A 14,944-nucleotide genomic window follows, 5' to 3' on the forward strand; every position below is an offset into this window, starting at 1 on the left:
CATCGCCACCCCAGTGGTTCAGGGCTCCCGTCATTCCTCATCTGCAGTAGCCCAGCGGCCTCATGTCGCATCGGATCCCCCCGTCGTTGCCCACCATCCTGCCAGAGTGACGCCCATCTGACCAGGCACCAAGCGCGGGACCCCTGCGGGGCCTCCCTCACGGCCTAACTCAAGCTGGACCTTCTGGTGCGTGAGCCCCCACACAGGAAGCATATGCCTCCCGGGCCTCCACCCTCACCTCTGCCCACCCCTTATGCTTGTTTATTTCTCCAGCACGCCTGCCCTCTCTGATTCCTGGACAAGCCACACGTTCTCCTGCGTGTCCTTCCTCGTGCTGTTCTCCGTCCCTCCCTCCCCAACCATTTCTCCCTGGCTAATTCCTGCTCATCTGTCAAGATCGGCGTAGGGCTATTTCCTCCAGAAAGCTTCCTGATCACCCACTCCAGAAGTGATCTTCTGTGCTGCCCAAAACCCTATCCACCTGTGATAGCACTGACCGAATGCGTTTAAATGTTCTCTGCACATTTACTAGATGGTTCCCAGGAGGGACCAGCCCTGCGTCTGAGGCACAGCCCGGCACATAGCAGCACGTGGAATACACTCAGTCTTTAGTTAGCTGCACTGAGTTGACAAGAGGCGTTTCCTTCCTCCCAAATCAGTGCTTTTCCACCGTTCTGAGCTGCTTTCTGGTATTTGTCCTACGACGCTGGTTAGCGGGGAGGCCCGCGAGCACAGGGTCCGGTTCCGCATGGAGCTGTTCTTGCCGGGGACGAGGTGAACAGGACACGACACCGCGGTGCTTACAATGCCACAGATGTAAGTGCGATTCCCTCCCTGCAGATGAAGACGTGAGTGCAGCGAGGTCCGCAAGCTGGACTGGACCACAGACACGCCCACCACGTACCAACGCATCAACACGCCTGTGCTGTTCACAGCCGCTTTCCCGCTGTGACGGCTGAGCTGCGTAGCCAGGACAGAGACCGTACTCACTGCCTGGCCCTTTACGAAGAAGGGCTGCAGACCCCTGGGCTGCGGGCGGGGGCGGGGGCAGCAGAGCTGGGCTGGCCCGGCTGTGCCGTTTCAGCAGCGCCGGCCCCAGCTCCAGCCACCCATCAGCAGACGGCAACAGCAGGGGCCTGTCCAGTCTAGAAGGCCCGATTCTGGCCCCTGCTGGAGAAGCACCCAGCTGACCCAAAGACTCATGGCAGTAACGAATGGTCACTGTTTTAAGTTGGGCTGGTTTGTTGTGAATTAAGAACTAACTGATACGAGGTGCATCTCTCTCTTCTAGCTGCAAACAGTAAGTTACTAAGAATAATTATTGTCGTCTGTAAAATGAATACTACTTTTCATAATAGGTTAGAGGTATTTTTGAGCATAGTTACTTTAGTTTACATTTCACAGGTTTTGCTCTCAGAGATACTATATCTGGTTTTATGGCCTGCAGTTCTGGGACATAAATAAAGGTATTCAGTTGTTTCTTTACCTCTTACCTATAAAAAAATTTCCCTAAATGAATATAAATATTTGCATTTACCTTCGAAATTCTTTATAGTGAAGTTTTCTTTCTCCTCTTTTTCCAAAGAAACGTATCTGAAGGGTTGTGTTAATTTCAGGTTCTTTCACTGCTGGTTCCTGTAAAAAAATGATACAATAATTTCAAGTAATTATATAACCAAGGACAAAAAATGGATCCTGTAGCCTGGAATTCTTAGGACAATACCCACAAAAGATTCTTGTAACAACAACAAGAGGGTGAGAACAGATGTAGCCATTCTGTCTGTTACTCTACATAACACTATTCTATATCATGGCTCAAGCAGGAGGAAAACAACAGGGCTAAAATATTCAAAGGACCCAAGGTGGACTTCGGCAGTGAACAACATTTTGGATCAGGCCAAAAAGAGAGCTTAGAATAGTGAGATGAGTTATTTTAAAATGTGACCCTTAGGCATTTTGTAATAAAGCAGGACTGAGAGAATTAAAGCAGGGAAGTCTTGGACCTTTTGTTGAATGCTAGAAATGTGAGGAGCACTAGCTTTTCCTAATTATAAAGTTACCAGGTGAGGATTCCATTCAAGGCTACGAGAGAAGCAGATTCGTAGACTCTTCCTCCTTAAAATCTCCAATAAAATAAACAAAAATAATAACAAAACAGAGCTGCTAAAAAGATTATCAGCAGCAACTAAACAACAAATGGGGGTAGAAACTTAAACCAAATAATCTGAAAAAGAGCATCTGGAGAAAGAAATTCAGGCACTGAATGGTCCAGCCTGCTCCCCAATCCTGCCCCCACTTCCCAGATACAGAAGCAGGTGGGGTGACTGTCACATGGTGAGAACTCATAAAAGCCTGGGTGTAGTGGGCGAGAAGGTGGCTGGGACCAGCGAGGCTCCGAGACAGTGTGTGGGCTCAGGCAGAGGGCGGGCCGGCTTCCGGACGTAGAACCTTCTGGGCACTGTTCACCTGAAGGGTGATCCGGAGCCCAGAGAGGGGAATGCCCCTTGGAGGGCGGAGTGGGCTGTGGTCCAGGGCCTTTACGGGAGCACAGGAAGTGAGCACAGTTTAGTCCTCCAGCAAGGGCTGCAGGGCAGGGCACCAACACGTGACCACCTGCAGCTCAGAACCAGAGCTGGCCCGGGGAAGGCAGCGACAGACTTGAAAAGAGCCTGAGGTGGGACGGGGGCCCAGCCTCTCAGCCCGTGAGCAGGGCTGCATCCGCAAGCGGACTCCCTGCTCAGTGTCTGCTCGACACCGGCCGTGCGGACACGGGGACAGCTCCCAGGAGGCCAGCCAGAGACGAGTGCAGCCTCAGGTTCTGGAGGGGACAGACTGCAGAGACTTAGCGCAGGCAAGTCACCCACACATCCAGCAACCAGCCGGCCACGGCCCAGGGGCCGCAGGGGGCTCGCCCGCACCTCAACCCCCTACCACGGGGTCAGTTCATGCGGAGGAAGCGGTGGTCCCAGCAGGGCTGACTGACACAGAGCCTTCCACAGTACTGACTCCTAAACACTTGACTTTGTGTCTAATAATTTTATAAAATAGCCACTATAAATACAAATGTGGATTTTAACTGGACTTTCACACAAGTGTGGACAGGAAGTCATGCCTGGAGTTTTTTCTTAATTCCCATATAAATGCCCAGGAGATACACTAAAATACAAAACCGTATGTATTCTCGTTAAGGTTAGAATATGATCAGGGTGTCTACTAAGAACACTATTACTAAACATTTTTGGGGGTAATTTTGTCCAATACATAAAGGAATAAACTAAGATTAATATTATTTAGAAATAATTTTATACTTAGAACAACCAGGAAAATCAACAGAAAAAATAAGAAAATTCAGTAAGATAGACTGGTACAAAAACATTAAAAATTAAGTGAATTTCCTGCTTAACAGCAATAATTTTTCCCTTGAGGGTAAAGAGTCCATTTATAATAGTAAAAAAGTTAAGTCATGAAATATCCCTAGGGATGCCCTTAAGAAACAAATTTCAGATGAATGAAAACGTTATATGTAAGAAAATAAAACCACAACTAAATCAGAGGATAATATAGGTTAGTATTTCACAACTGATTTTGATGTGGGGAAGGCATTTTAAAGAACGAAAGTAATTGAATAAATAAAAAGACAGCTAAACATGACTACATTAAAAATAAAAACATCTATAACCAAAACATCATAAACAAAAACAAATCTGAAAAATATTTCAATAATTTTGACAGACACTAGGTTAATATTCTCAAGTATATGAAGAAAAACCCTAAAGAAATTCTCAAAGAACAGAAACTGAAAATTTGGGTGTGAGGGAGACACAAGAGGGAGGGGATATGGGGATATATGTATACGTATAGCTGATTCATTTTGTTATAAAGCAGAAACTAACACACCACTGTAAAGCAATTATACTCCAATAAAGATGTTAAATAAAAGAGAAACAGAAAATTTATAAAATAAGAAACATGAATGGTGTACATAACTATCTTAAAAAACAATCTGCAATACCTTTTCCCCGGTCATACTGACACAGATTAAGAACAAAACAAAAAAGATACTAACCTTGGAGAGAGTGCCGGCAGGCCCGTAAACTGTTACAACCTTTGCGGAAGGCAGCCTGACAATATGGGTCAAAGCCTTACAAGCAGTCATGTCTTCATCCAACAACCTGACTCTTAGATCGCTATCTTAAACGTACACGTGTAGCTATTTACTGCATCGTGTCTTCTAACAGCAAAGATTTGGAAACAGTCTTAATGACCAAGAACAGGTCAACGGTTAAAAGTGTTATATCTGGGGCTTCCCTGGTGGCGCAGTGGTTAAGAATGCACCTGCCAATGCAGGAGACACGGGTTCGAGCCCTGGTCCGGGAAGATCCCACATGCTGCGGAGCAAGTAAGCCTGTGCCCACAACTGCGGAGCCTGCCCTCTAGAGCCCGTGAGCCACAACTACTGAGCCCACATGCCACAATTATTGAAGCCCGCACACCTAGAGCCTGTGCTCTGCAACAAGAGAAGCCACCGCAATGAGAAGCCCGCACACGGCAATGAAGAGTAGCCCTGCTCGCCGCAACTAGAGAAAGCCTGCGTGCAGCAACAAAGACCCAACGCAGCCAAAAATAAATAAAATAAATCTATTTTAAAAAAAGTTAAAAAATAGTGTTATATCCATAAGATTAGGTATTTGTTCATTCATTAAAAAATATTTATGGAGTATATAGGGTATGCCTGGTGCTTTACCAGGCTATGTAGATACAACTTGTGTAGTAAGGAATTAGCGTTACCCAGATGTCTGGCCTTTGCCCTGGGCTGCTAGGAGGTGGTCCCTAAGAGAAGGTGTCTTTGTTTACCTGGGGACCTTGGGCCACAACAGGGAGTCCAACAGTGAGATGTGGGGTGGAGGCTTTGGGCCATGGGGTATCAGCTTGACCTCTGGAACGGCTAGAGTCTGAGGTCGGCCATGAGGACAGCCAACCAGGTTTCCATGGCTGACCCCAACAGTCTCTGGACGCCAAGGCCCTGGCTGGCACTACTCCGTGCGTGCTGTCATAGTCACTGCTGGGAAAGTTGCCGCTTTCTACACTCCCCTGGGAGAGGACGACCAGAACCTCTGGATTCTGCCTACGAGTCTCTCCCCTTGGCTGATTTTAACCTGCATCCTCTCACTGTAATAAACCGTAGCCACGGACCTAACAACTTTCGGGGAGTACTATGAGTCCTCCCAATGAATTATCAGACCCAAGGTGATACTGGGGGCCCCCTGAGCCTCCAGCTGGCATCAGAGGTAAGGGTGGTCGCGTGGCCTGCTCCCGAACCTCACACGACCTCAGAAAGAATAAGGGTGCGCACGCTCCAGAGGACACAGACGATTAAACAACTACCCTAAGGAGGGGCAGGTGGTGTGGCAGGACACGCAGGGAGCCGAGGACACGGAGGAGGTGCACACCCGGGAAGCGGGGCACCATCAGAGGACCCGGATACAGGTGAAACAAGTCCAGCATAGGGCTGCTCAAAGGGAATGAAATATAAAAAAATTGTGATTTTAATAATGTGCAAAATTTGAAGCAGACGTGCTCTAAAAGCTGAAATGATTTGGAAATTTAAGAAAATCTCACAGAAAGCAAATTGTGGAATTACAACTGATTAAAAGATTATCAATGGAAAATTTAAGGATATACATTATTGGTGGGAATGAAAGTTGGTTCATTTTCTACAGAAGATATTTGCCAATATTTATCAAAGTTTATCAACAGCCTTAGAAATGTTCATACCTTTTGACCCAGCAAGTGAATTTCTGGGAAGTTACCCCTTGGATATATTCACATATATATAAAGTCATATGATTACAGGATTATTAACTGCATTATTTGCAATATCAAAAGACTGGATACATGTTAAATATCTTTCAAATGGGGAATGGTTACATCAACTGGTACATCCATCCATACAGCAAAGTACTATGGAGCCATTAAAAAGAATGAGATATTCGGATATGGTAAGAAAAAATGGGAGGGTATGGAACAGTGTATAGTATGCTACTGCTTGTATAAAAATGGTAAAAAGAACACATGGAAATGTTTAGTTGCTTATTTACATACATGCTTATATACACATGAAATATCTCTGGAAGAATACCCAGGACCTGAGTCATGGGGAGGAAAGTTCTACCCTGCATACATCCTCTTGTGAGTCTTTTGAGGTCTGGATCATGTGAATGTAGAAAACCTATTTAAAATATTTAGAAAAATTAAGTTACTGTTAATTTCCTCAACTATTTGGGAATACTTATTTGAGCAAACAGAATAGAGAAGCTATTGTAAATAACATCTGCTTGGAAATATTTAGTTTATTTGCACATACCTGGCATTCTGTTTCATTAGTTATTGTTGTCTTCAAGTCATCCTGTTTACTTAAGATCTTCTGCAGCTAGAAAGAATGCAAACACGAATTTAGATGCATTTCTACTGGATTTTAAAAAACCTAAAAAACAGATGCTAAGTTTTTATTATAAAATGTTTACTAGTTATTTGTTAAATATTAAATTATTTTTGCATTGTAACTCCTAATATTAGTTTTTTTTTTTTTTTTTTGTGATACGCGGGCCTCTCACTGTTGTGGCCTCTCCCTTTGCGGAGCTCCGGACACGCAGGCTCAGCAGCCATGGCTCACAGGCCCAGCCGCCCCGCGGCATGTGGGATCTTCCCGGACCAGGGCACGAACCTGTGTCCCCCGCATCGGCAGGCAGACTCTCAACCACTGCGCCACCAGGGAAGCCCTAATATTAGTTTTTACTCCTTAGATCATATAAGAATCAAAGGAGAAAACAGATATGCAAGTATTAACATTATTATGATTTGGATCATTTGTTCTCCTAAGAAAGCTGGCTTACTTTATGTGTGTATCTATCTATCTATCTATCTAAAATATATACACACACACACACATATATATATATTCTAAAGGCATCACTGTATAAAAACTTCATGATTACCCTCATTCTTCAAGAGAATTTTTATTCCCTTCTTTTTTTTCTCTATCTCTTCTTTTCCTATCTCTGGTGCTTTATGGCCACATTTCAAGTACTTAGCTCTTAAAAAGCTATTTGTATCATATAAATGCTCTTCCCTTTTCTCCTTATGCATTTACAAAGCATTAAAATAATTTAAAGGCCTACATTTCTACTAATTATAAACTATCAATAGTACCTTCAAAAAAACCCCCAATAAACAAAAAAACAATACCTTCAGACTGAGTATATTAAAAAACCTACCTACCTTTCAGAGTCATTTGTACCAATCCTCACATGGAAAGCAAATTAAAAAAAAAGTTTTAAAAAAAAATTAAATGCAGACAAAATCTCAAACTATGGATTCAAATCAATTAGGAGACAAACCTTCACCCATTTTTTTCTAGGCTACTTCTTTCTTAATAGTTTGAAAACTGCTGCCAGTAAATTCCAAATTAATAAAGTAGTTGCTTCTATTTTATTTGTTTTAGGCATATGGTTTATCTCTAGTTCTCTAAAGCCCTCAAACTTTTCAACATTCTCCCACTCCCACTTATTTTAGGGAATAAAGTTGAAAAGCTTTCATTTGTTTTATCCTTTATTTTTAAATTGACCATCAACATACTGCCAAGTTCAATACCCAAACATTTCTTGCTTTGCTTTCCACACCTCCTCTTAAAATTTTTAATATGGGAATTTCAGACATAGCAAAGAGACTCCTATAATAACCCACCATATATACACTATTCAGCTTTCACAGTTCACAGTATCCTGCCATTCTCGGTCCAGCTATACTTCTACTACCTACTCCCGGTTCCCTTCTCAATTATTATTTATATCTCTTCTGGAAAAATTTTTATACACTGAAACGTACACATCTTAGCCATACAGTTTTAACCTGAGTAACCAATCCTCTGTCACAGAGCAGAACATTTCCATTCCTCAGAAAGCTTCCTGTGTCTATTCCCAGGCAATGCATTCTAGCTGCATCCCCACAGAGGTAGAATCAAATTAGTCTCACTTAGTTTACAAATTCAAATAAATGGTATCAAGTAGTACGTGTTCCTTTGTGTCTCTTTTCACTCAGGATAATGATTTTGTGATTTATCCATGTTGTTTGCGTATCAGTAGTTTGTTCTCATTTATTGCTGAGTTGTATCCCATTTGTATAAATACACCAAGATTTATCCATTCACTCACTGATAGATGTTTGCATTTCTGTCTCCAGTTTTTGGCTACTGTGAATCAAGCTGCCATAAACTTTCCGTTTTCCCAGCTTTACTGAGGTATACTTAATATACAGAACATTGCACACAATAATGTATACGTTTTGATGAATTTGTACCTAGGCATACACCCATGATACATCACCAAAATCGAGATAATAAACATATCGATCACCTCTGTTTTTGTTTGTTTGGGTTTTTTTTGGTGGTAAGAACACTTAGCATGAGACTCTCAGCCTCTTAGCGGAGTTTCAAGTGCAGGGCACCATATTGCTAACTACACCCACTATGTTGTACAGCACGGCTCTGCCATCAACTTTCCTGTGCAAATCTTTGTTTTTGACATGTTTCAATATTTCTCTTGAATAAATACCCAGGAGGGGAACAGTTAGGTCTGTGCAACTTTACAAGAAACCGCCAAACTCTCTTCCAAAGTGAATTCTCGTTCCTTCACATCCTCACCATTTGGTGTGATCAGTCTTTTTAATATCAGCCATTCAAACTATGGATTCAAATCAATTAGGAGACAAACCTTCACCCATTTTTTTCTAGGCTACTTCTTTCTTAACAGTTTGAAAACTGCTGGGTAACCAGCAGGGGAAGTACTGTACTACTTCACTGTGGCTTTAACTTGCATTTCCCTGAGAACTCACGTGGAGCACTTTTTCAAGTGTTATCTCCCATTTGTACATTTTCTCTCGTGAAGTTTCTGTTGTAGTCTTTTGCTTACTTAAAAAAATTTTTTTAAACTATTAAGTTGTAAGCATTTGTTATATATTCTGGATACAAGTCTTTGGTTAGATATGTTTGGAAAATATTTTCTCTTATCCTACAATTTGCCTATTCATTTTCTTAATAAACAGAAGTTATTAATTTTGATGATGACTACTTTATCAGTTTTTTCTTTTATGGTTACTGCTTTTAGTGCCCTAAGCAACTCTGCCTACCCTAGATTCTGAAGATATTCTCTTGTATTTTTTCCCAGAAGCTTAGTGGTTTTAGTTTTTATGTTTAGATATATAATACATCTCAAATACATATTTTTTTCAAATACATTTTTGTATGTGGTGTGAGGCAGAGGTTATGACTAATCTTTTTCATATATATATCCTATCCGTTTGTTCTAGTGTCATTTGTTGAAAAGACTTTTCCCATTAACTGATTTGGTGTTTTTATTGAAAATTAAGTGACCATGTAAGTGTGGACTCTTTACTATCCTCCACTATCTACTTGTCTATCCTGTGGGCAACATCACAGTGTCACTGTTACTATAGCTTTGCAGTGTCTTAAAGTCAGGTAGTGTGAGAGTCAACCAGATTTGTTCTTGTTTCTCAAGAGTGATTTGAGTATTTTAGGTCCTTTGCTTTTATTTGTTTATTTGGGCCATGCCTCGTGGCTTGCTGGATCTCAGTTCCCCAACCAGGGGTCTTAGGCTCCCTGCAGTGGAAGTGCAGAGTCCTAACCACTGGACCGCCAGGGAATTCCCAGGTCCTCTGCTTTCTCCTGTTTTTTTTTTTTTTTTTAAATAAATTTATTTATTTATTTTTTGGCTGCGTTGGGTCTTTGTTGCTGTGTGCAGGCTTTCTCTAGTTGTGGCGAGTGGGGGCTACTCTTAGTTGCAGTGCGCAGGCTTCTCCTGGCAGAGGCTTCTCTTTGTTGCGGAGCACAGGCTCTAGGCACACGGGCTGCAGTAGTTGTGGCACGCGGGCTCAGTAGTTGTGGCTCGTGGGCTCTAGAGCGCAGGCTCAGTAGTTGCGGCGCACGGGCTTAGTTGCTCCGCAGCATGTGGGATCTTCCCGGACCTGGGCTCGAACCCTTGTCCCCTGCATTGGCAGGCGGATTCTTAACATTGCACCACCAGGCAAGTCCTAGGTCCTCTGCTTTTAAATATACACTTTAGGGACTTCCCTGGTGGCACAGTGGTTAAGAATCTGCCTGCCAATGCAGGGGACACGGGTTCAAGCCCTGGTCCGGGAAGATCCCACATGTCGCGGAGCAACTAAGCCCATATGCCACAACTACTGAAGCCTGCACGCCTAGAGCCCGTGCTCCGCAAAAGAGAAGCCACCGCAAGGAGAAGCCCACGCGCTGCAACGAAGAGTAGCCCCCGCTCGCCTCAACTACAGAAAGCCTGCGCACAGAAATGAAGACCCAATACAGCCAAAAATAAATTAACAAACACTTTAAAATCGGCTTGTCAACTTCTATAAAAAAAGACTGCTGGGATTTTGCTTGGCAAAGTTGAATCTCTACACCAATTTGGGAAGAACTAAATCTTCTAATCCATTAACATGGTATATTCCTCCATTTACTGAGGCCTCCTTGAATTTCTACCAGCGATGTCTGAAGTTTTTGGTGTATGTTTTTTGTTAAATTTATTTCTACTTATTTTATACCATCCAAAAAGAATTGATCTTAATTTCATTTTCCAAATGTTTGCTACTAATTATATGGAAATACAATCGATTTTTCCATACTGATCTTCTATGCTTTGATTTTGTTGTTGGTTCCTTAGTCATATTATCTGTGAATAAAGTCAAATATACGTCTCCCTTTCTAATATTTTTATCTATTTTCTTTTCCTGTATTGCTGTTATCTCTAGAATCTCCAGTAAACTGTTAAGCAGCAGAGGTAAGAAAAGACATCCTTTGCCTTGTTCCTGATTAAGGGGAAAGCATTCAGTATTTTGTGTTATAGCATGATGATATTTTAAAAAATTTTTTTGTAAATGCCCTTTATCAGTTTGAAGAAGTTCTCTCCTATTCCTACTCTGAGTTTTACACAAAAATGCTTATTTTGTTAGATGCTCTGTCTGCATGTTCTGATATGATCATGTTGGTTTCTCCTCTATTCTGTTAATATGATGGACTGCACTGACTGACTTTCAACCATGAAATTAATTTTGTATTCCTTGATAAATCTCACTTGGTTGTGATGTATTATTTTATATGGTGCTTGATGTGTTTTGTTCTATCTGGTTAAGTATTTTCATACCTCTGTTCATGAGGAAAGTTGGTCTATAATTTACTTCTCCTGTTAGGTTTTTGCCAAGTTTTAGTTATCAGGGATATGCTGGTCTCATAACATGAGGGAAATGTTCCTTTTTCTTGTATTTTCTGAAAGAAACTGTGCAAACTGGGCACAGTTTGACAGATTTCACCAGTGAAACCATCTGAGCCTGGACATTTCTTTGTGGGAGAGTTTTTGATAACAAACCCAATCCTTTGATACAGGACTAATTAGATTTCTATCCCACCTCTTGTTTTGTTAAGTTTTGCTTTTCTAAGGCACTTGTCCAGTCATCTGAGTTATCAGGTTAACAGTCACATATGAATAAGTTGTTCACAATATTCCATTTTTATCTTTCTGATACCCCTAGGATCTCTGGTGATTTCTCTCTTTTCATTGCTAATACTGATAATATGGATCTCCTTTTGTTGTTTGTTTTTGCTAGATCAAGTACTGAAAACTAGTCAAAATTTATCATATAATTAAAAAAACAACAGATGTTAGTCATAAAATGATAAATTTGTATAGAAAATTCAAAACATCTTTTTTTATTATAAGACACAATATTGTTACAATAATCTTCAGTTACTATAAATAGTTAAAAACAAACAAACAAAACAAAAAAGCAAATAGGATTAGTTCACTGAAATAAGAATTTTTTAGGAGGCTTATTACAGTACTGGCTTATTCCAATTTTGTGTAATTTAGAACAAGGGTCTGTGCTGAAGTCTACCCATGTGGGTTTAGTGCCACATAAAGCTTGTCCTGTCAGAGTCGTATCTAGAACATTTTGGTCTGGACTCAGGGAAAGTGTTACCCAGGTTCTGGTGCATGTTGAAATTACAGTGCTGTATATTTAGTTCTATAATAGCCCCCTTTGAAACTATTTTGTATCCAGGTATCCTCTTAGGCCAAAAGGTCTCTCTGGTCTACCAAGATACTTTCTAAGATGGCTTGTGCATGTTGCTGACTCATGATAGCAACAGACTAAGTGCCTCTCCTGTGACCATTCTAAGTGCTGGGATATAGTGGTTACCGAAAGATAACATCCTTGCTGTTGTTAACTTACATTCTAATGGGCCAGAGGTAACAAACAAGTGAACAAATAAATAAGAGAATTTCAGATAGTGTCAAGTGCTATGACTAGAAAAAATAAAGTAGGGTGACAGGATTCAGAGACTGCTGGGGAGGGATTTCTGTTACATAGGCTTATTCTGGGTAGTTCTCTTTGAGGATGTGACATTTGGGTGGAGATCTGAATAACTAAAAGCTACCACAGGAATGGGGAAAGGGCATTCTAGGTGGAGGTAAGAGCAAAGTCTGGCACAAACACGGGTGCTTTCTTAGAGAAACAAAGAAAGGTAAAGCTTTTATACGTAAGTGGTAAAAGAAGCAGGAAGACACATTCAAATACAAATTCTGAATGTCTAAAAAACTACCAACAAATTGACTAACTTTATATTGATCCATATTTTCAATTTCAGGCTGAAAATGAAGAAAAGTACATAGGGTCAATTTAACTTATTTTTGCTTTCAGGATGGATCATAATAGTTTAAATTCCGGAATAAGAACACTGTTCCAAAATCAAGAAGGATAAATTCTACTGAAGGCCTTTATATTTAATAATAACTCTAGCAGGTGTATTTAGCATGATAAAATTATAACCTGACTGCATTAAGAGCAGTTCTTCCTACCAGTATGGAAACAATGTGAAACCAGAGGACCACCTAAGGAGAAATTTATACTAGTAAACAGACTTGTCAGTCTATCTATTTATTGTTTAAAGAAGTTGCACTAAAACCCTGGCACTTATCCCAATAAGCAGATGTACTATCTATCAAGGTAAAAATTAAATGGATTTACTATTACTGGCTTTGATCTTTGCTGGTATTGTTTGTTATTATCTGACAGAGAATGGCTTATACACTTAGTTGCTATTTTACTTGTTCTTGGGATAAAGAAGTAAGCAATACACTTTCCAACACAGTTTGTAGATCTGGATATTAATAAGACAGGAATGTATCACAAAACACAAAAGTAATAAACGAAGGCAATTTATATTTTAGGACATTTTTACAAGACTTTATATTAATACATTCCTTTATTACTTTTGCATTTGCTGTTCAAATCACTTTGTTATATCTATGTTTTGGGTATTAAAGTAACTCTCATTACTTTTCTAGCAACAAATAAAATGCACAGGGGAAACATTCAGATAAGCTGAAAAAAAGAACAAACCCACAAAACCCTGCCTTTTAAATATGCTTTTCTGATCTGAAAAGAACTGTTTGGTGCTTTCAATAAACTTTCAAATAGAAGATGCTACAAACTTAGGTTTCCTAACACAATGACCATGGAAATGAAATAATTATTTAAATAATTAATGTAAGCATAGTTTTTCCTCCTCTATGCTGTTATTTTATTTTTTATTAAAAAAATTTATTTATTTTTGGCTGCGTTGGGTCTTCGTTGCTGTGCGCAGGCTTTCTCTAGTTGCGGTGAGTTTCTCTAGTTGACAGCTGCCTGCATGGATGTCCTACCAGTTTATCAGGCTCACATTTCCAAGCTCAGAGTTAAGACCTTTCTCAGCCCAGTCCTCCTCTGAATTCTCCCACATATGAGGCAGGGTAACACTGAAGAAAGAGCAGGCTCCAGAGCTGGACAGACTCAGAGTCAAATCACGTGCTGCACACCAGTTCCCTCATCTTTAAGATGGGGATACTACTACTGATTCTGTAGGCTGCTGTAAAGATCTAATAATATAGCACAGATGTCATAACCAATCCTCAAGAGAAGGAGTCCTCTGTGCCCTTTGATCAGTTAGCACTATCATGACTCCTGGTCAGGCTGGCCAGAAAAAGCAGTGACCACCGTTGATTCCTTCCTCGTGCTGGAAGCCGGGCCCCACACAGCCTGCACGCAGCACCTCTTGGGGGATTTCCCACTTCTCACTCCCAGCTGAAAACTGGACAATGACAACAGCCTATGGGCCTCCTGGCCTCCAGTCTCTCCACTTCTGGTTGGCCTTTCACACTGCGGCCAGAGATGAATCTGGAACACTGACGAGCCGGCTGGTCTCCCCGACAGGGTGTGCAATTCACATCCTACGTGTCTGCGCACATTTCAGCTGCACAGCTTCCACCACAGTTTCAGACAGCGGCCTACAGGTATTATCTCCCCAAGGGAACACTAATGACGGTCACTTAATCACTGTTTGTGCCAAACAGAGCAATGCTATTTCTGCTTTCCTTCACCTGAATGGAACTGATTTCAAAGATAAATTTATGACGACTACCTAGTATTTCCCGTCTTTCGTGCTTTTCGAGCATTTTTAACCCACGGTCCTGAGCAGAGCTACGTGTGATACCTGGAAATTCCTGGTTCTTTCCATTTTGTCTGTTTACAAGTACCTTCAACTTCTTGGTGGAATTCCAGGCTGCTTTCATAAACCAGTTGGTAACTGGTTAACAGTGATAAACTTTACCCACACTGCTTCTTTGGAAACAAACAGATTTGGTAATGTTTGTTCACAATGACCTAATGAAACACATTTTTTTTCCAAATCCGTATCTCTTACATATAACATATTTTGAATACATGAAACATTCCAAAGATTCTTTAAGCAGTTAAATGGTATGGTTTTCTCTATAGTTTTTCTATTACATTAAAAAAATTATTATTATTTATTTTATTTATT

At 40.9% G+C, this 14,944-nt stretch overlaps 1 protein-coding gene across 2 annotated transcripts in view; it reads right to left on the reverse strand.

Moving 5' to 3' along the window:
* MICU2 (mitochondrial calcium uptake 2) overlaps positions 1-14,944 on the reverse strand; it is an 83,600-nt gene that overhangs the window by 11,503 nt on the left and 57,153 nt on the right. For both annotated transcript variants that reach the window (XM_082602590.1, XM_082602589.1), the window contains 2 exons: positions 6,365-6,430; positions 1,538-1,635 (listed from right to left, as the gene is read on the reverse strand). In XM_082602590.1, the coding sequence (XP_082458716.1) occupies positions 1,538-1,635; positions 6,365-6,430 (164 nt within the window). The remainder of the gene's footprint in view (positions 1-1,537; positions 1,636-6,364; positions 6,431-14,944) is intronic.

The sequence above is a fragment of the Mesoplodon mirus genome (genome assembly GCF_964341445.2).
Source record: "Mesoplodon mirus genome assembly, chromosome: 17".
Classification (NCBI taxonomy): domain Eukaryota; kingdom Metazoa; phylum Chordata; class Mammalia; order Artiodactyla; family Ziphiidae; genus Mesoplodon; species Mesoplodon mirus.